The sequence below is a fragment of the Chrysoperla carnea genome, chromosome 5 (genome assembly GCF_905475395.1).
Source record: "Chrysoperla carnea chromosome 5, inChrCarn1.1, whole genome shotgun sequence".
Taxonomy (NCBI): Eukaryota; Metazoa; Arthropoda; class Insecta; order Neuroptera; family Chrysopidae; genus Chrysoperla; species Chrysoperla carnea.
This window is the reverse complement of record NC_058341.1, coordinates 73384746-73409059: the sequence shown is the minus strand read 5'-3', so window position 1 is coordinate 73409059 and position 24314 is coordinate 73384746. Positions and strand designations below refer to the sequence as shown.

At 32.2% G+C, this 24314-nt stretch overlaps 1 protein-coding gene across 1 annotated transcript; it reads right to left on the bottom strand.

Moving 5' to 3' along the window:
• Positions 1-22168: 22168 nt before the first annotated feature.
• Positions 22169-24081, bottom strand: LOC123300078. Its single transcript, XM_044882551.1, has 3 exons — positions 23672-24081; positions 23498-23605; positions 22169-23428 (listed from the first exon to the last, which is right to left on the bottom strand). Exons 1-3 carry the CDS (start codon positions 24041-24043, stop codon positions 22202-22204), a joined length of 1707 nt encoding a protein of 568 aa, XP_044738486.1. The 5' UTR covers positions 24044-24081; the 3' UTR covers positions 22169-22201.
• Positions 24082-24314: the final 233 nt, after the last annotated feature.

Genomic DNA, 24314 nt, shown 5'->3' with positions numbered 1-24314 from the left:
GGTGAACTTGCATTATTTTTAGGCACTTCTGGGGGAGGCATAGATGAGTAAGAAGATGAATCCGACAATTGACGCTTTGTTGAAACGGTTGAGTTGTGAATTGGTATTTCAGGTGGGCTTAGATTGATTGTAGGTGTAGTTGAAGTTGCTGATGTTGATGTTGGATTGTCATTGGAAATAAGATCTTGGTTAGCAGTATCTGAGATATTAGTATTGATTGGCTCGTTGATTGGATGAGGTGCGGGAATGCTTGTATTTGTTGGACAAGATTTTGCCAGGTGGCCTTCTTCTTTACAGATGAAACATAGCATGTTGTCCAACGTTGGGTAAATCCAGTATGAAGTTTCATCGAAGTCAATTTTCCATGAATTTGGTATTTTCTTAATATCTTCGGGTTTAATGTATAGTTGCCTTCTGAAGCTGAGAATATGTTGGTAACCCGGAGTGTTGAGTCCGGCTCTCAGAGTGGTAACATTTGATACTGGCACGATACCGGATTCTTTTAATTTTTCAGTGATGATCTTTTGCGGGATTATTGGTGGCACATTAGATAGAATTAGCCTTTTGTTTCGCGATATTAACGGTCTGATTAGAATTGTATGCTGGTTAATTATGACTTGCTTGTGTGTATCGATAAGAGTATCAGCTATTTCTTTGGTTGCAACATAAACACATACTCTGTTATTGGCGATTCTTGAGATAAATCGAATATTTTGCGGTCCAATCTTCGATCCAATGGCAGTAGCATAGTTTTGAATAGGAATTCCTTCTATTGCATCCAGTATCACGGCTTGTTGCTTGGTTGGAACGATTTCAGTTTGTACTGCTTTTGTGTAATTCATTTTGGTTTCTTGGTGGGGTGTTGATGTTACGCCCTCCATTATGGAGAGAGTTTATAATAGTAGACTTTGCTACTTGTGGCAAAATACTTTACCACTAGTAGCTGGAAACTTTGCACTGACTGTGACTGTACTATAACTTTTGAATAAAAATATAATGTTAAATAAACAGTAAACAACTATTGAATAACACGTCGAACGGAGCGATTGACAAATACGTCTGAATCGGTCGGTTACACTGTTTTAACTGAATGATACAATTATTAAGACTGTTTTCCCGTTTTTAGGAAATAATAGTTTGTTTAGTGAATTAAATGTTTGTACGTTTGTACCTGTGATAAGAATAAGAAATGAACCTCGTCTATAGGTGATATCTTTATTCAAAAAACTAATATAAATATAGAAATAATAGGTAATAATAATAATAATTAGCAAATCATAAACAATGGCATCTGCTCAAGTGATTTTAAATACATTTAAAGACATTAAGGATTCAGTTGAATTTATAAACTATAGTAAACAAATTGTGAATACTTTAAAAGATGCTTTATTCATTTTAAATAAAACTAATAGTGTTGAAACTTTACAAAAATGGTTAAAATATTGCAGTGTTAATATACGTTATTTAAAAAAATTGTTAAAATTGTGTAAAAATATTGGAACTAAAAGACATTTAGAAACAAGCATTGCTCAAATGATTGGATTTCGATTGATAATCAAGGAGCTGTCATTACACACAGGTGGAAATTATGGTAATAGGAAAATACAAGGAGTTCGGTGGGAAGATATGGACTCTGCGTTTAATAATCGTATAAGAACTGGTGTTATAATAAATTTAAAACATAAAGATCCTAAAAAGTTTTTTGAAGCTGCTGAAAAACTGTTTAGTAGGCGAATTAAAAATGCTTTAAAAAAACATGAGTGTTTAAAGGTAAATTCAGTGTTGTGTTGCGAATTCAAGAAAATTAATGGAGCTGATGGTAATATTGTTAACGATTTTAAATATTTTAACACAAAAAATGGTACAATAGATAGAATTAGTAATTTAAAAAAATGGTTTGTTGAGAACATTGAAGATGTAATTTTAACCGAATTAGAAGAGCTTCAAGAACGTGACAGTGGATGGGCGTTGAGCAGAGTAGTTAACTTAGCAATTAATATTAATAAATACCAAGTGTTTAGAATATCATCATACATAGCATTACCACCGGCTATACAAAATAGGGGAGCATGCATTAATGTTCAAAATAATGATAATGCATGCTTTGCATGGGCAGTCATATCAGCACTCTATCCAGCAAAAACAAATACAAATCGAACATCTTCCTATCCTGATTATAAGAAAATATTAAATTTAAAAGGTATTCAATTTCCTATATCATTAAAGCAAATACCAAAATTTGAAAAAATGAACAATTTAAGTATAAATGTTTTTATGTTAAAGTTAATAAAAAATCAATTTAAAGTAGTATCACTTTTACACACAAAGAATAAAAAAGAAAAGCATATTAATTTATTAATGATTCAAGACCAATATTTCAATGAAAATTTAAATGATCACTATGACTCTAATAGTAATGATAGTGATCAAATCTTTAACGAGCGAAATATTAATAATATAACTGAAAATTATCATTTTTGTTATATTAAAAATTTATCAAGACTGGTTTCTAGCCAATTGAATCATTGTAAAAATAAGAAATATATATGCGATCGATGTTTACTCCATTTCCATAAAAAGGAAAAATTAGTTGCACATGAAGAAGACTGTAAAAGTTATAATAACTGTAAAATAGTTTTACCAAATCCTGACGAAAATAATCATTTATTAAGTTTTACTAACTATAAAGAAAAACTGGAGTCTGTATTTGAAATTTTTGCTGACATAGAATGTATGTTACAAGATATGTCTGATGTAGAAAAAGCAGTTACTGCAAATACAATTACTTATCAAAAACATGTTCCCTTTAGTATTGGATACTATTTACACTGTAGTTATGATGAAAATGATCAAGATTTAAATTATTATAGAGACTATTTTGGTGAAGACTGTATAGATTGGTTTGTTAAAGAACTAACAGTTGTACTAGCAACAAAAATATTTCAAATTCTTTCAAATCCTAAGCCAATGAGAAAATTAACTGATCAGGAAGTTATTAAATTAAAACAAACAACTATATGTCATATATGTGAAAAAAATTTAGGAAACGATCAACCAATAGTACTGGACCATGACCATTTTACTTCTGAGCCCCGCGGTTATTGCCATCAAAATTGTAATCTTAACTATAAAACTTCATTAGTGATACCAGTAATTTTCCATAATTTAAGCGGTTATGATGCACATTTTATTATAATGAAAATAGCAACAGCTGTTAAAGGAGAGTTAAATTTATTAGCAATTAATGATGAAAAATATATATCTTTCACTAAAAGTGTAGGACGTAATAATATTAAATTTAAATTCATCGATTCATATAGATTTATGAGTGCATCTTTAGATGAATTGGTATCAAACTTATCGGAGTATAAAATTTTATATAAAAACTGTTTTGATGGTGATAGTGAAAAATTTAAATTGTTAACACGTAAAGGTGTTTCACCATATGATTATATTAATTGTATAGAGAAATTAAACGAAACATCTTTTCCTCCAATAGAAGCATTTTATAATAAATTAAATGATACTCATATTTCCGAGGTAGATTATCAACATGCGCAAAAAATATGGCAAAGTTTTAACATTAAATCATTAAAAGAGTATAATATGTTGTATATGCGTACAGATATATTACTTTTAGCAGATGTCTTTGAGGCATTTCGAAAAAACTGTATGAAGCATTATAAACTGGACTTATGCCACTCTTACACTTTACCTGGTTATGCTTGGAAAGTGATGTTAAAAATTACAGGTGTAACCTTAGAATTATTAACAGATCCTGATATGCTATTAATGTTTGAGAAAGGGATTCGTGGTGGAATTAGTCAATGCTGTCATCGATATGAAAAGGCTAATAATAAATATATGTCTAACTATAATGCTAACGACGAAACAAAATTTATAACCTATTTCGACGTTAATAACCTCTACGGATGGGCAATGACTGCATATTTACCATATGGCGGGTTTAGATGGGTTACTAAAGAAGTGGATGAAATAATGCAAGTTCCAGATGACTCACCAAAAGGGTATATTTTAGAAGTTGATTTGGACTACCCTGACATTTTACACGATGAACATAATGATTTACCGTTTTGTCCAACTCATGAAATACCTCCAGGGTCTAAACAAAAAAAACTTTTGACTACGTTGCATTCAAAAGAAAAGTATGTAATTCATTATAGAAATTTGAAACAATGCATAGAAAATGGATTGATATTAAATAAAGTACACCGTATAATAGAATTTGATCAATCACCGTGGCTTAAACCATATATAGATCTAAACACTCAATTACGTGCAAATGCAACTAACAAGTTTGATCAAAATTGTTTCAAATTAATGAATAATGCGGTTTTTGGAAAATCAATGGAAAACGTACGTAAACATGTTGATATAAAGCTGGTATCAAAATGGGATGGTCAATGGGGAGCTAAAGTTTTGATTTCTAAGCCAAATTTTCATAAGTGTAAAATATTTACAGAAAATCTAGTTGCTATTGAATTAACTAAAACTGAAATTAAAATGAACAAACCAATTTATTTAGGTATGTGCATATTAGAAATTTCAAAGATATTTTTATACTGGTTTCATTACGGTTTTATGCTGAAAGTGTGTGGAAATCGTTGTCATATTCTTGATACGGATACTGATTCTTTAGTCTATGTAACTAAAGGTGATCTTGATATATATAAACTAATGGCTGATAATATTGATAAATTTGATACTAGTAATTATGTAGAAAATAATGCATACAATCTACCATTGGTTAATAAAAGACAACTCGGATTAATGAAAGATGAACTTGGTGGGCAAATCATTACAGAGTTTGTTGGATTAAGATCAAAGATGTATGCTATACGTGTAAACGATGAAGATAAAATTAAAAAAATAAAAGGTATTAAAAGCAACATTGTCAAAACAACTATCACTTTTAACGATTTCTTAAATTGTTTAAATTCCAATCAAACAATTTACCGTTCTCAGAATACACTAAGATCAAAGAAACATGTTATGTATTCAATAAAACAAACTAAAGTTGCATTAAGTGCTAGTGATGACAAACGGGTTTTAATTGAAAATCATCATACTTTAGCTCACGGACATTTTAAAACTAAATGAAATTTGTGTAAATTGAACAAATTCTAAAACGAGGTGAAAGTTAAGTTCAAAAAATAAAGATTACAAATTAATATTAATAATAATTTGCAAATTCAACATTAAATTTTATATCAAATAAAAAAACCTAACCTTCACATAGTGAAGGTTAAGTTCAAAAAATATCAAATGATAAGAAGATTGTATATATATAGAAGGATTTTTATAAAAATTTAGTTAAGTTTGTCAATTTACAACGTTCATTTGTTATTTAATTTATACAAATACTTTTAAAAAATGGACTTCGTAAAAAAAAATTTAGCTCTTATAATCATGAGTGTAGACATGATTATAGAGTTAATGGAAGAATTTGGAGAAAAAAATGGACGGGATACACCCATGTTTATCCTGAGTTCCGATGTGGATATGTTCATCGGAACAATGTTGGGAATGTTGAATTTGGGTGAATCAATGGAACCCCTGGTGATGCTACTATCAATAGCTGCACATCGTGAAGGAGAACCAGGGGATCCGAAAACCGTCGGACAGGTTATAAATGCCTGTCGAAAAGTAATCTGCAATATGAATCTTCTTGTAAGTTTTCTAAATTGTTATAATTTTAACATTATATATTAATTTGCACTCTTTATAGTTGCAGTTTGAGAGAGCGTTCAACGTCCAACCACCTGTAGACGGGATTCAAATAGGATGACAAAGGTGAGTTTAAAAAAAAAAAAAAAACAATGTGAAAAACTAAATTTTTTTAATTATTTTCTTCGAATTTACAGATCAAAATGGATTATTATTATTATTATTATTATTTAAATTTGATATTAACGTATTCATGCCTGCCAAGGAGGGAGAGAGGATACAGGATTTACACCCCAGAGCCTCCCATCTCCTTGAGAGACATAAATCTTCACAAGGCAGCTACGTCTTTTGAAGAAAGTTCACTGACTTGTGGCCGTGTAGTCTGTACGTCCGTCAGTCCACGCGACGTCCGTTGGTCCGTCTTTTTTCCGAGTCGGTGGTACGTAAGTTTGTCTAGTGTCCTGGTCAAGCAGGCTCCGTCCCTGCACCGCAGCGATGTGGAACCTACTAAAAGAAAGAAAAGAAAAGAAAAAGAAAAAAGGAACTTCAAGGGCTGTTACTTGAAGACAGTCTGATGCGATCTCAATGTACGAAGGGTGCCTATAATGACAGCCTTCTGCATAGAAGAGATAAGGTGACGAAGATGAGACCTGCAGACCGGAATTTGAGATAGATTCGTCTCGAGAGTTGGACGAATTCCGCCTAGGCAACCGATAATGAGGACAACCATTTTGACTGAGTAGCCAGGGTGTAGTTGTCGTAGTTCTTGTAAGTTATCAAGATATTTAGTCCGTTTTTGCTCCTCCTTCGTGACTATGTTCGTTTCTGCAGGCGCAGAGAACTCGATGACGTACATAGTCTTAGATAAGATATCCTGGAGCACTATATCAGGCTTAGTAGCAGAGAGCTGCCTGGTAGTTGGGAACGAGAAATTCCAGAAGATAATGCATTTCTCGTTCTTGACGACGGACTCGATCTCGCCTGGAGCATATGGTAGGACTGGCGTAGGGTCCACTTCATACTTGTGTCTCAAGAAGTAGTACAGCACGCGGAGGGCAGCGTTATGGCGATGTATGTAGGTGTTCGTGGCATAAGAAGGACATGCCGAGATGAGGTGCATCAGCGTCTCTGGCTGGGATTTGCACGCTCTGCACATAGTGTTGGAGACTGCTTGCTTATATACATACTTTTGGTGAGTTAGCGTCGCTATCACACCATCTTGGGCAGCGATGATAAAGCCTTCTGTTTCGGACTTGAGTCCAGCTGATCGGAGAAAAGAGAACGTAAGATCAACGGAAAGACTACAGGTGTCTAGATGACGGTAGAACATTCCCTGATGGTCACGATTCCGATGATCTTCGAAGAGGGAGCGTATTTCAGCTCGTTTTACAGCTGAACGAAGTCGAGATTTGGAGAGAAGGACCACGTTATCATCAAGATCACGATTAGACGGATCAAAAGCAAGGCCCAATTTAGACGCTGCATGTTGTGCTGCAGAGAACAAGAATGCTCCTTTACCCTGTAACTCATGATCGCGCACGAGTTTCATAAGAGGGTCAGAACTATTTATGACCTGACAAGCTATTCCTAAAACTACCCTATCATGTAGACATTCAGCGGATAGGAGACCTCTACCTCCTTGCTGGCGTGGGAGGTAATTATGCGGTACAGAAGCACGTGGGTGCAAACTACGATTGACGTTCATGAGTTTGCGAGTGCCTCTATCAAGTTCCTTAAGCTCCTCTATTGTCCATTTGATGGAACCAAAAGAATAGAGAAGGATGGGTATTGCAAGCATATTAGTAGCACGGATCTTATGGATCCCAGACAATTCTGATTGCCAGATTTGTCGAAGACGGTGCCTATACCTGCCGCGAAGAGCTTCTTTGACAGTAGACACACTTTGAATGTGGTTTTCACCGACACCCAAATATGTGTAGAGCTCTTCTTCATCGAGATGTTTCACGATGCTTCCATCTGTGAGCTGCACGTCTGCATCGTAATCAGGGACACGACCCCTCTTACAATGAATGACGGCACATTTATCAAGTCCGAATTCCATGCCAATAGCCTTCGTGTACTGGTGGACAGCTTTGAGAGCTTGAGATAGACTGCTCTCAGAAGAAGCATAAAGTTTCAGGTCATCCATATAGAATAGATGAGTTACCTGATGCTTCCTATCTGCCGGGGGACCACAACGGTAACCAGTTTCTTCTCGCAAGCGCAAGGAAAGGGGCATAAGGGAGATGCAGAATAAAAGCGGGCTAAGGCTGTCGCCTTGATAGACACCACGCTTATACGTTACCAGATCTGTTGAGACAGTACGTTTACCACATCTAATGGTAAATTTGGTCTTCCACAAAGGTAACAGCTCATCGATGCATCTGATGATATCGGGGTGAATTTTCAAACATTTGAGCAGCACCAATATGAGTTGATGAGAGGTAGTGTCAAATGCTTTCCTATAATCCACCCAGGCCATACTCAGGTCGCGCTGATACTGACGAGCGTCTTGACAGATACATCTGTCAACAAGAAGATTATCTTTGCAACCTGATATACCTCGTTTGGAGCCGCGTTGCTCGTATATCATCTGCCAAACCGGTTCTATGGTTGTGAGTATGCGTTCATTAAGAATGGAGGTGAACGCTTTGTACACGGTATTGAGACATGTAATCGGGCGATAATTGCTCGGAACTGAAAGGTCTCCTTTCTTGGGAATCAAAACTGTTCGTCCTTCCGCGAACCACGTTGGAAAGGTCCCGTACCCAAGGATGTATGAAGTAAAGTGCCTAGCTAGATGCGCGTGTGTGGAAGTTAAACGTTTCCACCAGAAGTTGGACACAGCATCCATGCCAGGCGCCGAATGATTCTTCTTGCCTTTGAAAGCAAGGGATACTTCATCAGCGGTAACAGATGTTAGGACCGCTTGTTCTGCTAGGCGCGCGTTGCAGAACCTTTCGAACAGTTTGATTGGTCTTATATTTTTATCTACATTGGTCGACTTTTCATATAAATCACGCCAGTAGCCATCGATTTGCTCTATCGAAGGTGGATTCTCGACGAGAGAAGGGGGTTTTGCAAATAAACGGGAAGGATTCGATACAAAGATCTTGTTCTCTCGAATACACTTCTCGCGTTTAACTAGCTTTTTTCGAGCGAGAGCTAGTGCACGTATCTTTTCAATGTTTCGCTGCTTGATAGTGAGCAGGATACCCTTGTTTAGTGTGTGGTGTTGGTGCCTGAGTTCACGCGCGAAGGCTCGCACCTTTGGGGTGAAGGGTTTACCAGCTTTCTGGTACTCTAACACACACTCGATACGTGATACCGTCTGTCGAAGAGGCGTCAACTTGGAGTCAAGTTGCTCTATACGCTTGCATGTTTTCTCCTCGGCTGTCTCAGTAGACTTGGGGGCAGGAGAAAGAGCACACATTGCAGCATAGACTGAGCTATCGATTTCGAGTAGGCTACTTGTGTGATTCAGATGATCGTCGACGATCTGGTTGATTAAAGCAAGGTCTTGTGCTTTGGCAAACGTTTTGCGGTACTTGGGACGTTTGCGTTTGGAAAGGTCATTATCGGTTTTGAACAGGATATTTTGAAACCGTTCTTTAAGCTCTTCCAAACGAGTGTTTGGTGGCTCAGCAGGAAGGATCGGAGTTTCCTCTACGTTGGCTTCCGTGGTCGAAGTGAGTGGCGTGGCTGTTTCCGCCGTTAACACAGGTAGTGCTGGGATATCTTCGGGTATCAGAGGCGTAGGTGGTGAAGTCTCTAACACAGGTGGTGGTGGGGTATTTTGACATACCCGATCCTGTGTCTCAGTATCAGATCTCTCACTTTCTAATACTGGCTCATCCTGAGATATTCCATCCTGCGTCTCAGCGACTAATGTCTCACGTGTAGAATGAACTACACCAATAGCAGCCGGCTCTATCTCATCACCTCGATTCACTTCCGCTTGCGTAGTCCTGCATCGTTTCTCTTGTCCTGTTCGGGGTTTGTCAAATCCGGTTTTTTTGAGACGGGATGCTTGATCGCGTAGATGTTGCGATTTCATATGGGAAAGTTCGGGATGCTTTTCGCACCAGAGGGTGTGCATCCTGCCCATATAGCCACGTCTTGATGGTTCACTTGCTTCGTAACAAGTGAGCAGGTCAGCCTTAAGTGCCTTCGTCCATTGAAAGCGCTGAAGACGACTGTTTTGTGTGCTCGCTCGACTTTCTTGAGAAGTGCCTTGAGATGGCTCTTCGTCGTCAGCGGCACGTCTAGTCTCCGGGACTAGCCTGGGATCCAAAGCCAAATTTGATTGCTCTCCCTCATATCCGTGAGAGCTACCCCCTATAGGTAAGGTAGAAGCGTCACCTGCAGGGGGGCGGGGTTCTGTAGGACTGGGTCGACTACTACCCGCCTGAGGACCGAAAAATCTGCTTCTCAAATTTGACATTTTTTGGATTTGACTCATTTAGCTCCGCTGAGTCAGCACGGACCCACCTCGTTAGCCCATCACTTTGAGCGGAATTGATGGTTACCGGGTATGGCACGTGTCCTAGTGTTAGGCTCGGACGTGAGGTTAGGGATTGCCTGCCCTTATTATTATTATTATTATTATTATTATTATTATAGTTTTAGTTTTTTATAATAAATTTTTTTTGTATATCCAACTATTGTGATTATTTTTGAAACCTAGATATTTTACATACAGCTGATCCCCTTTTCTTTTTAAAACTTTTTCAACTAAATAATTTTTAGGATATTTAGTCTTTTGTAATTCAAGTTCGTAGAATCCTCCAAGTATTGGATTACCTAAATAATCTTCCAGAAGGTAAATCACAGGATTTGTTAGTTGTACTTTTCGAATTTTAAAAATTTCAGTAGTCCACGATGGTGTATATCCTTTTTCAAAATTAGTTTTATACTTTGAGATTCTAACGTAGTTACCAATTTTATATTTTGCTTTATCAAAAATTTTAATATGGTTATAAACGGTGTTTAATAGCCGGGGCTCACATCGTTTTGTCACATTTGACGGTTCCGTTTTAATAGTTCGATGAATGGTATGATTATAATCAAACAACATTTTTTTTAACGAATTTATCCAATTATATGAACCTGTCAAACTGAAATTTTTCCACATTTTTTCTTTAATTGTGCGATTGAATCGTTCAACAATAGATGCTTTCATTGAGCTATATGTTGAGTAATGATTTATATTGTACTTTTTCATTAAAGTGTTAAAGTTGTTGTTAAAAAATTCTTTTCCATCGTCTGTTTGTAAATTTTTTGGTTTTCTACCTTCATGAATAATTTTTGAAAATGCTGTAGAAACTTCCAATCCATTTTTATTTTTAAGTGGCATTGCCCATGCGTATTTTGAAAACGTGTCAATAACAGTTAACAAATACTTGTTTCCCCGATTTTCTTTCACATATGCATTCATATCACATAAATCTGCTTGCCAAAGATCGTCAATACCTTTCATAATGACTCGTCTACGTTTAAAGTTTTTACGAGCAGGTTTATGTAATTCTTGAACTATCTGTTGTTTACTCATTTTAACAATTAATTTTTTTAATAATCAAGTACTTTGTGTAGTTTTTCAATCGCATTTTCTAGTACTACCAACCGTTTGATTGTATCATCATCTTTTATTTCAAAAAATTTTTCTAAACCTTTTAGAGTCATATCAAATTCAGTTTTAATTTTTTTCATTTCATCACTGATAGCATTATTAACGAATGTTCCCATATCATTTACTTGTTTTAATAATTGCTTATTAGAATTTGATAAAATGTCTACTTCAACTTTAAATGTAAGCATTTGATTTAATAATTGATTTACAATATCGGTTTTATTTTTTAAATCATCTGCAATACTTTTTATTTGCTTATCAATATAATTCAATTTGTTATCAAAATAAATTTTGTTAACTGCATCATTTTTATCCACAGGGTGATTCAAGTTTTTAATTCGTTTTTCATTTAAATCATAATCACCAGCTAATGTTAGTAAGAATCCAATACCTGGAGGTCCAGGTTTTCCATGCACACTAAGTTCACTAGATCGCCCAAACTTGTCAACACTCATTTTTATAATGAAAATTTTACCTTTATGAGGTAAATATTTATACAATTATATCGGCTTCACGTAACTCTTCGATAAGGGCCGCTATTTCGCTTGAGTGCGAATTCGATCCCGCTTGCGTTGATGCTATTAATAAGCGCAATCTACTACATAATTCATTTACGTCATTCCAATAAACGTAGGTGATATTCGTAGGTATCTGCATTTGAAAATCTATATTACTACTACTACTACCAACCACTTTTTGTTTTTTATTTATTGCTAACCCCATACCTACGCTTGTAGTTGCATTTCTTTTTTTCACCTGTTGTGTAGGAGGAAATAATTTACTGATAATATATTTATATTTATGACCTTTATTACTGTTTATTGGTTTATTTATATCATATTTTTGCCTATGTGCGTTGGTTAATTTCATAATGCTAGCAAATGCATTCAAGTCTTCTTGAGTGTATACATCTTTATCAGGAATTTTCATAAATAATAATTCATACAATCCAGGTGTTCCATGATATTCAATATCATTAATGGTTATATTATTATTATTTCTAAATTTTATTTGGGAATTTCCAATGTATAACTGTTCATTGTTATCATCAAAGTGAGGTCCATATTGATTATCAACAGATTTCGACTTTACGTACACACGTTGGAGATATTCTTTTGTAATATTTCCATAATTTTTGAGTTCATAGTAATCGTTGTGTTCATTCATCAATTGGTTAGCTTCAAATTGTGCAGATAAACGTCGCTTGTTTAACTTGGAATGGGAATCTTCATACATTTTTGAGTCAGATTTTGATCGTTTTATAGCACCATTATCGTTTGTTTTATTTTCAGTAAAAACTTCATCACTATCACTATCACTATCACTACTTTTAACATCATCAAAAATGTTTGTAGATGTATATGTATCTTTTTTAGTTGTATGCGTGTTCGATTTGTGTTTTATTTCAGATACAATTTCTTTCAAAGGTTCAGTAATTGGTTTTAAGTTCTCTTCCAATAATTTGTCAGATTCCATTTTACCATGTTTAAGTTCATTATATTTTTTACGTATTGCTTTTGCAGATTTAATAATATTTTTAGATAATTCAACGTTCATGATTGATAATAAATAACTATATCCAATTTTAACAATAAAAAATTTTTTTATTTTTTCAACAGAGCAATCCTCAACAAACTGATCTAACGTAATCAATAGTTTAATGAAGAGTGATACTTATTTAACCAATATTCAAGTTAAAGTAATATAAAATTATCAAACCCTTTTCGAAACCTCCCTCTGTTTATATCAGAATCTTTATCTATTACTAAAAATCCATATTTATCTTTCCAACATTTTGCACACATAGTTTTAAATGTATCAAAAGTTACATCAGCTCCTATATGGTCTTTATAAATATGGCTTAAATTTAATTCATCTTGTTTAAATAAAACAATTAAATTAGCGTTATCTCTAATGAGATGTTTAGGAATTCTAGTATACGATTGACATAAATAAAAACTATCAACATCCATATGCCTTCCCATACAAAAATAAGATTTTACATGGTTTTGGTTTTCACAAGCAATATCATCAAATATGAATATTGAATTTTTTTTCACTTTATCTAATGGTAGCACTTCGCTGTTGTTTGAAAATGTTAAAAGATCTATACCTTTCACTGAATGTAACACCTGTCTTAAATATTCATATTTAGGTTGATGAAGTGACTTAGAATAAATATATACGTTTTCAAATTTTAAACCATTAGGATGTTCTAATAAACCAATGATTACGTTTGTTTTACCACAACCGCTAGGCCCGCAAACAATTCCTCGAATATTTGTGTTTAATAATGATCCATGTTTTTTTTTTTCTTTAGACATTGAAGTTGTAAAATCAACGTTTCTAATAGGTAATAGTTTATTTTGTTTAATAAAACGCATGGTCCGTATTCATTCATATAATTCATGCGACTAAAAAAATGTATATAAGAGCATGCTACTTAAAAAACATGCTTCCTTAATTGATAATTATTCGAAGGAGAGGCATACATATAAATCATGGGAAAAACTTCTAAAAATACTAGTCACAATTTAAAGCGCAAACAAGGAGGTGGATTAATTAATTCTCTCATAAATAAATTACCATTTGAACTACATTTACCTGGATATCAATACTGTGGACCTGGAACTCGATTACAAACTCGTTTAGCAAGAGGTGATCCAGGTATTAATAAATTAGATTCTTTTTGTAAATCACACGATATTGCATATTCTAAATCAAATAATTTGACTGATCGTCATAAAGCAGATTTAGAATTAGCTAATAAAGCTTGGGATCGTGTAAAATCTTCAGACGCAGGGTTAGGTGAGAGAGCTGCAGCATTAGCAATTACTAACGCGATGAAAGCAAAGGTTAAGATGGGGATGGGATACAAAAAGAAAAAAAAGAATAATAAATCTAAAACTGTTGCATTTCGTGCAGCTGTACGTAATGCTCAAAAACAATTAAAAAATGAAAAACCTCAAAATTTAAATCAAGCAATAAAAACTGCAATTATTGCAACTAAAAGTTTTGTAAAAAACAAGAATGTAAGAACTCCTCGAATAATTCCAATACCGAAAACTGGTGGAGTGTTACCATTTTTATTACCATTGTTCGCAGGACTATCTGCAATTGGATCGTTATCAGGTGGAGCGGCTAGTATTGCAAAAGCAATTACTGATGCAAAGAATGCTAAAAAAACCTTAGCAGAAAAACAACGTCATAATCAAACAATGGAAACTATTGCGTTAAAAAATGGAAAAGGTTTGTATTTGAAACCGTATAGAAAGGGGCTTGGATTGTACTTAAACCCTTCAAAAAACTATTAAAAAAGCTACCCAATAGACCCTTGAATGAATTAGACATACAAGAATATTGTAAAAATCTACCTCATTTTAGAGGGGTTTTCATGCGAGATACCTTACCAAAAAAACCTAAAATACGTGAATGTGGTATTGTTAATTTAGATATTTCTTCTGGACCAGGTAGTCATTGGGTAGCTTACTGGAAAAACGTAAACAAAAGTGAATACTTTGATAGTTTTGGAAATTTACCCCCACCAATAGAATTAGTAAAATATTTAGGTAAAAATATTACATATAACTATAAAACATATCAAAATTATAATACATATAATTGTGGACACTTGTGCATAAAATTTTTGTATAACAAATTAAAAATTTAAATAAAAAAATTAGCATACTTACTTATTAATCATGTCTTTTACATTAACTTTAAGTGGTAATAGTAGTGAATTGAGTGCCGAATATTATCCACCTCTAGAACTAAATGGAAACTATGAATGTGGATTGATAAACTTTGAATCTTATCACAGTTTTCCAAATGTTGACAATTTCAATAATTTGCTACATATAGGAGAAGATATTATAGAAATACCTTTAGGTACATATGAACTCGATGCAATTAATAAATATGTAAACGATTATCTTTATAATAAACATGGAAATAAAATTTATAAAGCTCCTGCTGTGAGACCTAAAATAGATATCAGAGCTAATAATAATACGTTAAAAAGTGAAGTTAAAAGTACGCATACGGTATATTTTGACAAGCCAAATTCAATTGGATCCTTGTTAGGTTTCACTCAACGAAAATTAGAACCAAATATATGGCATTTTTCTGATTTACCTGTTAATATCATGAAGGTGAATCTTATACGTATATTAACAAATATAACAACAGGTGCTTACATGAATAATAATTTAGTACACACTCTACATGAATTTTTTCCAACTGTACCATCAGGCTATAAAATAAATGAGACACCTAAAAATGTTATTTATTTACCGGTAAATGTTAGAAGAGTAACATCTTTATCAATAAAGATTGTAGATCAGGATAATCAACTTATCAATTTTCGTGGTGAAAGCATAAGTGTAAGGTTACATCTTCGAAAATGTTAATATATAATACAAATAACAATTTACAACCAAATAGTGTGTTAACAAACGTTAAAGATACTACTACTTCTACTAATACGAAATTGAAACAATTAACTCCTGAAAACATTGCATTTTTGAAAGGTCTAGGTTTTACTATAAAAAAGCAAAAAAAAAATGACCTCAAATATATTTAGTTTATCAAATTTTCAATTTGATGATAGTATTAGTAAAAAAGAACTTCATACATATACTGCTTATAACGATTCGTTTAATAATAACGATGAGATTGCTACTGTTAAATTAGTAAACAATTGTGTTGCACATTTATTTGAGGAGATTCGATATGAGCTAAATGGAGTTGAAATTGATCGAAATCGAAATCCTGGTATTACGAGTACGCTTAAAAATTTATTATCCTTAAATCCAAATGAGAGTCGAATGTTATTAAATAGTGGATGGTCCCCATTTAATCACATAACACCTTTAAACGGTAATTTTAATTATTGCTGCAAATTAAAACATTTTTTAGGTTTTAATGAAGATTTTAAGCAAGTTATTGTAAAAGGTAGACATGATTTTATTTTTAACCGCTCACGAACAGATATTAATGCTATTATAAGCACTGCTGCTGCTGCTGCTGCTGAAGACGATAATATTCAAATTAAAATTTCTAAAATTAACTTGTTAGTTCCACATATACATCCGAATGATGAAATTCGACTAATGATTTATAAAGGAATAGAAAAAGGTGAAACGAAGAAAGCAGCTTCCCGTGGGTGGTTATTAATTGAAAAACCATCATTATTGGAAGCCAAAGACCATGTATGGCAATTAACAACAACAACCCAATTGGAAAAACCTAGGTTTATAATTATTGGATTTCAAACTGATCGCAAAAATAAAAAACATAAAGATGCATCAAAATTTGATCATATAAACTTAACTAATTTGAAAGTATTTTTGAATTCTAATTCATATCCTTACGATAACTTAAATTTAGATTTTGGGAAAAACAAGTATGCAATAGCATACTATATGTATTCCAATTTTCAACATGCATATTATGGACGTGAAAATCAACCCTTACTAGATATCTCTGAATTTAAAAATGATGCACCTTTGATTGTAATAGATTGTTCCCATCAAGCAGAAGAAGTGAAAACGGGTCCTGTTGATGTTAGAATTGAGTTTCAATGTTCTGAAAATGTTCCTCCAAATACTGCAGCGTATTGTTTAATTTTACATGATCAAATTTTTGCATATAATCCGCTTACAAATGAGGTAAAAAAGTATTAGCCCCATTGTATAAAATATTATAATTACAGATTACACAATGTAAAAAATTTAATCAATAAAACAAATTAATAAAATTTATAACCATTTTTTTTATTTAATACAATTACATTATTCAAAAATCATTGTCATCGTGTTCATTATCAACTAATTTCATTTTTTCACAAAATTTATACAAATTTAAAGCATTTTCTAGCGCACACATATACGGTTTCATTTGGCTTAATTGTTTTTCTCTATGTGTTTCACATAATGGACTGGAGTATTGCTTTCGTAGATGTTTTAATGTATCAAAACATTCAAAGTCTTCAATGTTGCAAACAATCGCTGAAGTATATTTTTGTATCCATGTTACTTTTTCATAACCTTTTGCAAAAATGCAGTGAGCATTTGATAAAATACTTGTAATAATGCACCTATGATTGCAATATGAATAATTACCTTCGTTCCATTGAATTCCATGGTAATAATTTTCCAAATATTTTATTTGTTTTTGAGTGTTTTCATCGAAACATTCAAAGAGCGTTGGTGGTTTGAACATGAAATAATGTTCACTTTTTTTTGTAACCGCAGCAAATTCTTTCACAATAAATCCATTTTTTGGACTTTTAAATCCTTGTACATCAATAATAAATGTACTCATCTCATTAATAATGTTTTAACTAAACAAACTACCTTGGAAAAGATTTTTAGGCCACTTTTTATAGTATACTCGATTAAGAGGGGATATTTGTTTTATTATTATTAATATAAAAAGGCTAAAGTAGATTTTTCAAAATAAGGTTTTAGATCAAGTAGGTTATTCATCATGATTTTAAATTTACATTTACATTTAACGATTCAAGATTTGAAAAGTGAGATTAAAAAAAGTAATTCTAACATATGTTTCGAATTTTATAAAGCAGCTCTAAAAAATGGGAAATTAGATTTAATAGAATACATCTTGATAAAATATCCATCATTTATTCAGGAATGTGAATTTTCATACATAATAACACGTAACTACCATCATTTAATAGAATGTTTAATTAAATATAAGATGAAGTATATGGAATATCTGAATCGTCAAATGGAAACAATTAAAGAACAATTTTGTTTGGAAATCGAATTAGTTATTAAACAACATTTACAAACATGCAGCTTGGAAAAAATGGTAAACGATGGAATGATTGCAGCTACATACTATGCTAAACCTGACTCGTTAGAACGTCTTATTACTGTTTGCAAAACAAAAGACATTAAATTAAAATTTTACCCATTCTCTAGAGACAATAAAACTTGGAAATGGGTATTGGAAAATATTCAACGCTTATCCAATTCTAATAGTTCGATGGAAATTACTAATAAAGAATTACTTACCGATTTTATTAAAGTTAAAGATATAATAACTAATTATTTTATTAAAAATTAATCACTCTGTAATATAAATAAATAAATAAATAAATAAAAAAAACATTACTTAACATAAACATATTTTATTTTATTGCAAACCTACATTTTTTTATACAAAACTTCTGTTTTGATAACATATTCAAAATGGTAATCAATTAAGTTTTTTAAATTTTTTACATATTTCAAAATTTTTAAAGATAGTTTACCTACAAATATGCGATCTGTAGTTACGTATATTGAACCATCATTGTAATCGATGTCAAAGTAAATACTATTTTGAATGTAGCTAATACCTGACATTTGAAAAATTTCTTTTTCTAAAATACTTAAAATTTTAGAATTCAGTTCCACTATTCTCCTAATATGATAATTGTCATCATCTATACTACGTTTTCTTCTACTTTTTTTCAAAAAATCGTCACCATCAACATCATCTTCATAAGAGCTACCACCTGATTCAGAATGTTTGTTTAAAACATTGGCCAGTTTTTTCAGAAGTTCAATTTGGTCCATTCCATTTTTTGCGAAAACATTTTGAAAAAAATCTGTTTTAATTCCATCAGTTCCATTTTTTTCTACACCAGTACCAGTTACTGGATCCGATAAATTACTATTTGGATAATAAGTATTATAAACCTTTTGTATAGTGCCATGATTGGTAACCGCTTGAACATCTGAATTATAAATATTCTGCTGTTGTGGACTTATATTATCCAAAATTGGAATTGCACTCACACTTGCATTGTTGATTATATACGTAGCCGGTATTACTATTTTAAGTAAATACGTTGTTACAAATAGATTAACCATTGTAAATTTTAACTAGAAATTAACGTTTTCAAAAAGTTTATATATAAAATTTAATGCTGAATTGGCAAATTATTATTAATATTAATTTGTAATTTTTGAGGAAAAAACATGAATTTAATTAATGCTGAATTTGCAAATTATTATTAATATTATTTTGCCATTTTTAAGAAAAGGAGGGTACACAAAAAACAAGTTTACTATTTTTTTAAATAACGTAATTTATTAAAATAATAACACATACATAAAAAATACAATAATTCAACAAAACGTTATTTTAACTTTCTTTGAAACCAAAAACAAAATTCAACAAAAGCTATATCATATGGATCATTACAAGATTTTTTTAAATCAATCAATGTTAATATATAAAGACATTTTGAACATTTTTGAACATGTAAATTAAACGGTATATCATCTTTCTCCCATTGATTCAAAACGAGTTCACAACAAAAACATTTAATTTCATTTGCGTTTCCAGTGTAATAAAACCCAGCTTCCGATAACTCTACAGATTTTTTACTCAACCATTCGTTAGATGTATAGGGCTTTTCATCAACAGACAAGCGCATGCGTGCCGCCATGTTGAAACAGCGAAAATTCAAAAAATTCGTACTGTTTTAATAAACAATGGCTGGGCAAGGACTATTATCTCCACAAAGAAATAAATTATTGGAAAAAACCATCGATGGTGCTTCACTTATTTATGATTCAGTTGAAGCTCATAATTGTGAACAATTGAAAAGGTGGCTAAAATGTCATGGGCGTCCGCAAAAAGGGAAAAAAAATGAGCTGATTGAGAGGTTAGACATTGACATTTGTTGACTATCTAAAAACACAAAAAAATAAATTAATATTTACAATTTTATTCTTATTAATAATGCCAATTCATTTGTAATAATTGAAAATATATTTTAGTTAACATGAGTAATACTTACGGAAGTAATTAATAAATTAAGTCATTAATATTTTGAGGCTCTACATGACATTATTAATTAGACAAATGTAAATATGTTTAGCAATTTTTTATCAGAAACAAAATGTTTAATGCGACATAATAAATAAATAATATATAAATAATTTACAGAGTCAAAAATGCAATTAGGAATAATGTACCAGTGGACCAAACAGTTGACAAAGGAAAATGGCTAAATATTCTAAATACACTTAATCAAAATCCAAATGTAGTGCAGAGTCCTAAAATAAATTATCCTAACATTTGGCAACCATTTCCTTCTGACAAAGTACCTAAGAATTTCACCTACGGATCTATGTACCATTATCTAGTGACATCATGCATAGATGACGACTATGATAACAGTGATGTTGAAAATGAAAACAATAATAATCAAACTCCAAAGGCTGATTATAGTACGTCAAAACCGTTAAAACGAGGAAAATTGTATGTAGAAAGCGGCCACGTTTTTGAAATTCTTGAAGGCGTAACATCTGATCAAATGTTTTGCATGAAGTGCAAAATTCAAGCTTCGTATAAGGCTAAAGAAATTCATCAAGTGTCAGTTATGGTCAATCCGTTAACTGCTCGAGTGATTCATGGAACATGTGATTGCAAAGCTTCTAGTATGGGCCGTTGTTCTCATGTAGCTGCCCTACTATATGTACTATTGAATTATTTGGATGATTGTGACGAAGATAATGTTCCTTGTACAAGTAAACTATGTAGCTGGAATCAAGGTAGAAAGAAAAAAGAACCTCACAAAGCAGATGAGCAGCAATATAAAAATAAAAATGACATGAGTAAACGCAGGTCATATGATCCTGGTCGAAGTTTAACAAGACCTATAGACAAACAAAAAATTAATAATTTTTTATCAGATTTACAATTAATAAATGCTAGTCGAAAAGCTCCTTCAATGTGGCAATTATTACTACAGCCGCAATACGAGGATTATGTATTAGAAAAACCAAGGAAAAGTCATTTAAAGACATTAGTTTATCGTCTAACGACTAATGTGTGCAATAATATAACTGGGCCTGTAGATATAACTGAAGGAGCTCAAAGTAATGATAATAAATGGTGGCAATACCGTAAAATATTGATAACAGCTTCTAAAATTAAAGTATTTAAGACTGAGAAAACGAATGACCAAATTTTTGCTCTAGTCAAATCTCAATTGTGGGTTGAGCAAAATATAACCACTGAGGCAATGCAATATGGTCGAGCGAATGAAGACATTGCGCGTAAAAAATATGAAGACTTTACTTCTACAAAATTTTCTTACGAAGTAAAGAGTAGTGGCTTGTGGGTGAATTCCAAGTATCCAGGATTAGGCGCATCGCCAGATGGCTTAATTTCAGATCCATTGAAAAATACAACCGGAGTGTTAGAAATAAAGTGTCCAAAAATTTTGGAAAAATATTATCCGACTGATTTACATCTTCTTACACCTCAACAGCGTACTTCATTTTGTTGTACTCCCATTACTCGAACTTCTATGAAGTTAAAACGAAGTCACGCATATTACTACCAAATACAAACTCAAATGGCAATAACTGAGAGATTGTGGTGTGACTTTGTTATTTGGAGCCCAAAGGGTTTCCATATTGAGAAGATTTATTATGATGGCAATTTCATAGAACCTGTACTGAAGCATGTTAGTGCGTTTCATCAAAATATTTTGGCTCCCGAGTATTTTGAAATGAGAATTCCCCGCTGTTTAATACCTTTTGATTTATCTAAGTGAAAAATATTTCATGAACAACTTTCAAATCTACAATTTACAGCATGTTTTATTTTTTTTATATTTCTTAATTTATCACAAAAAGGATACATAAGAAAAAAATATTAAATTAATATATTTTTATAATTAAAAAAAGAAATTACAAAAGTACACGTATATACAAATGTGATGTTTTACAAAAAATATAAAAATATAAATAGTATATTGTAACATTACAAGTGTTATGTGTTTTGAACTTTTAATATAATTATATTACAATTATTTTGGCTTTCAGTTTTTTTATTTCCTACAACACACTGGCCTTAATTTAATTCGTCGAAAACTATAGGTGTTTGAAAGTTGACCAAGCATGCACAGATAAATATAATTTGTGACATGATAGGACGCATATTTAAAAGTAAAACGGTGGAAAGAAGTCTGAAATTTTTTATGCGCCCAATAACATGTTCAACATATATTCGTTGTTTTGCTATCTTCTTCGTCAAAATTTCCTCTTGAGCAGTTAAACGGTCTCTTCCATTCAAAAATGGAGGAATATTTAAATGTGCTTGCTTAGCTTCAACTACATCATGAACCGTAAAACCTCGATCTGCTAGTACTACATCTCCAGGTTGCAATAAGTCTGCTATTTTTGATCGTTTAAATATTTCTGGATCCGATATTGAACCCTCAAATGCATCAGATACAAAACTAAGACATCCATTAGGAGTACATCCTATCAACACTTTAAATGTGGTATGAGCTTTATAACTTGAATATAAATTACCTTGGTGTTCAAAGTTTGACGGCGATTGACAAAAAAATTCAACGCAATCTACAATAACTCTTATGTTTTTTATAGACCGAAATATTTTAGGTAATGTTTCGGCTATTGTTTTCCTAGATGGGAACATAAATGGCTTCAATTGAGTGGTAAATTCATTGTACAAAAAATAAATCCAAGTTGTACATATTTTTGAAACAAACCCCGTAGAAATATCGAACTTGTAAGCTAAATCTTCTGTTAAATACCCCATTCGTAATCTTAATAGAACCAAAATCAACTGCTGTAATGAAGTAAATTTGTATTTACTATTATTTTCGGAATTTTCATGCTTTGACTCTCGACTGCCCCAATAATCTAAGTTTTCGCAAGCTGGACTCAAAAATCTATGTAAAGCTTGGATTTGCTCAAAATGAAGACTTGTATAAAATATGCATCTTTTTTCATCACTGCGAATAGATATAATAAATTTTTCCATGGCTGAATTTTTTTGTAACTTAACCTGAATAATTTTATTACGCATCTTTATCGAATCTGTCTGAATTTCTATGGCTGAATTTTTTGGTAACTTAACCTGAATAATTTTATTACGCATCTTTATTGAATCTGTCTGAATTTCTATTGCTCTTGTATGTTTCCTAATTTCTTCACGGTGTATATCTCCAAGGGTCATACTCATGTCTGACGTTTGATCTGGTAATATTTGTTCAACAAAACAAGTATTATCATCAATTACGTTGTGAACCCCTCCATGAGTCACTGATGTCTATAAGAAAAAGAAAAATTTTCATTAAGAATAAAAATTTTTTATAATTTTCTATTATTCACACTGTACCTGTGCATCTGGTAGAATATCATCTATTTTTCTATATTCTAATCCATTTGCTTTTTTCATATCAACTCTGTTGTATTTTTCGGATAAGCTGGTTCTTGCTTTGGGCACCTATAAACAGGTTTGAGGTTATAACTCCAAAAATTATATTTCTGTATAATTTATTTTATACCTTACCTTATTAATTGATTTATCAATATGTTGAAACTCTTGATAGCTTAAAGGATCAGGGTTTTGTTCAGTTGGACCACTTTCTCCAAGAAAATGTAGTGAGCAAATATAAGTATCCTTAGTAACATCATCAATAGATCTAAAACCTCGGTCACTTCTGCCACATTTTTTCACCCATAATTCACATTTCGCACATTTTGCACATGCTTTAATATGTAATTTGCTTGATGTATTGATTATTTTTTTTCGATATTCAAGACAAGGCTTTGGAAAATTTATAAAATAGAATCTATTGGTTTGAAATGATTTGTATCGTGTATCACTTTTACATACTCCATAACAACACCGTTTTGTTGTTCCTTTTCGTACAGACAACATAATTATAATGGAGTACAAAAAATTTTTTCAGGTTATTTTGACCCACGATTTATTTTTTTTCTTCACTTTTTTTATAATTAATCAACTTTGATTTATATTTTAATTTTTGATACACGGATAGCGGACACTTTAGCATGGTTGTTTACAAAAAACAGTACGAAAAAGATGGCTGATTCTGACGCATGCGCACAAAAAAAATTTGTGATGAAAAGCCCTATTACTAAATGATTGTAATCTTACTTCAAATCTTTTATAAGCATCAATCATTCTT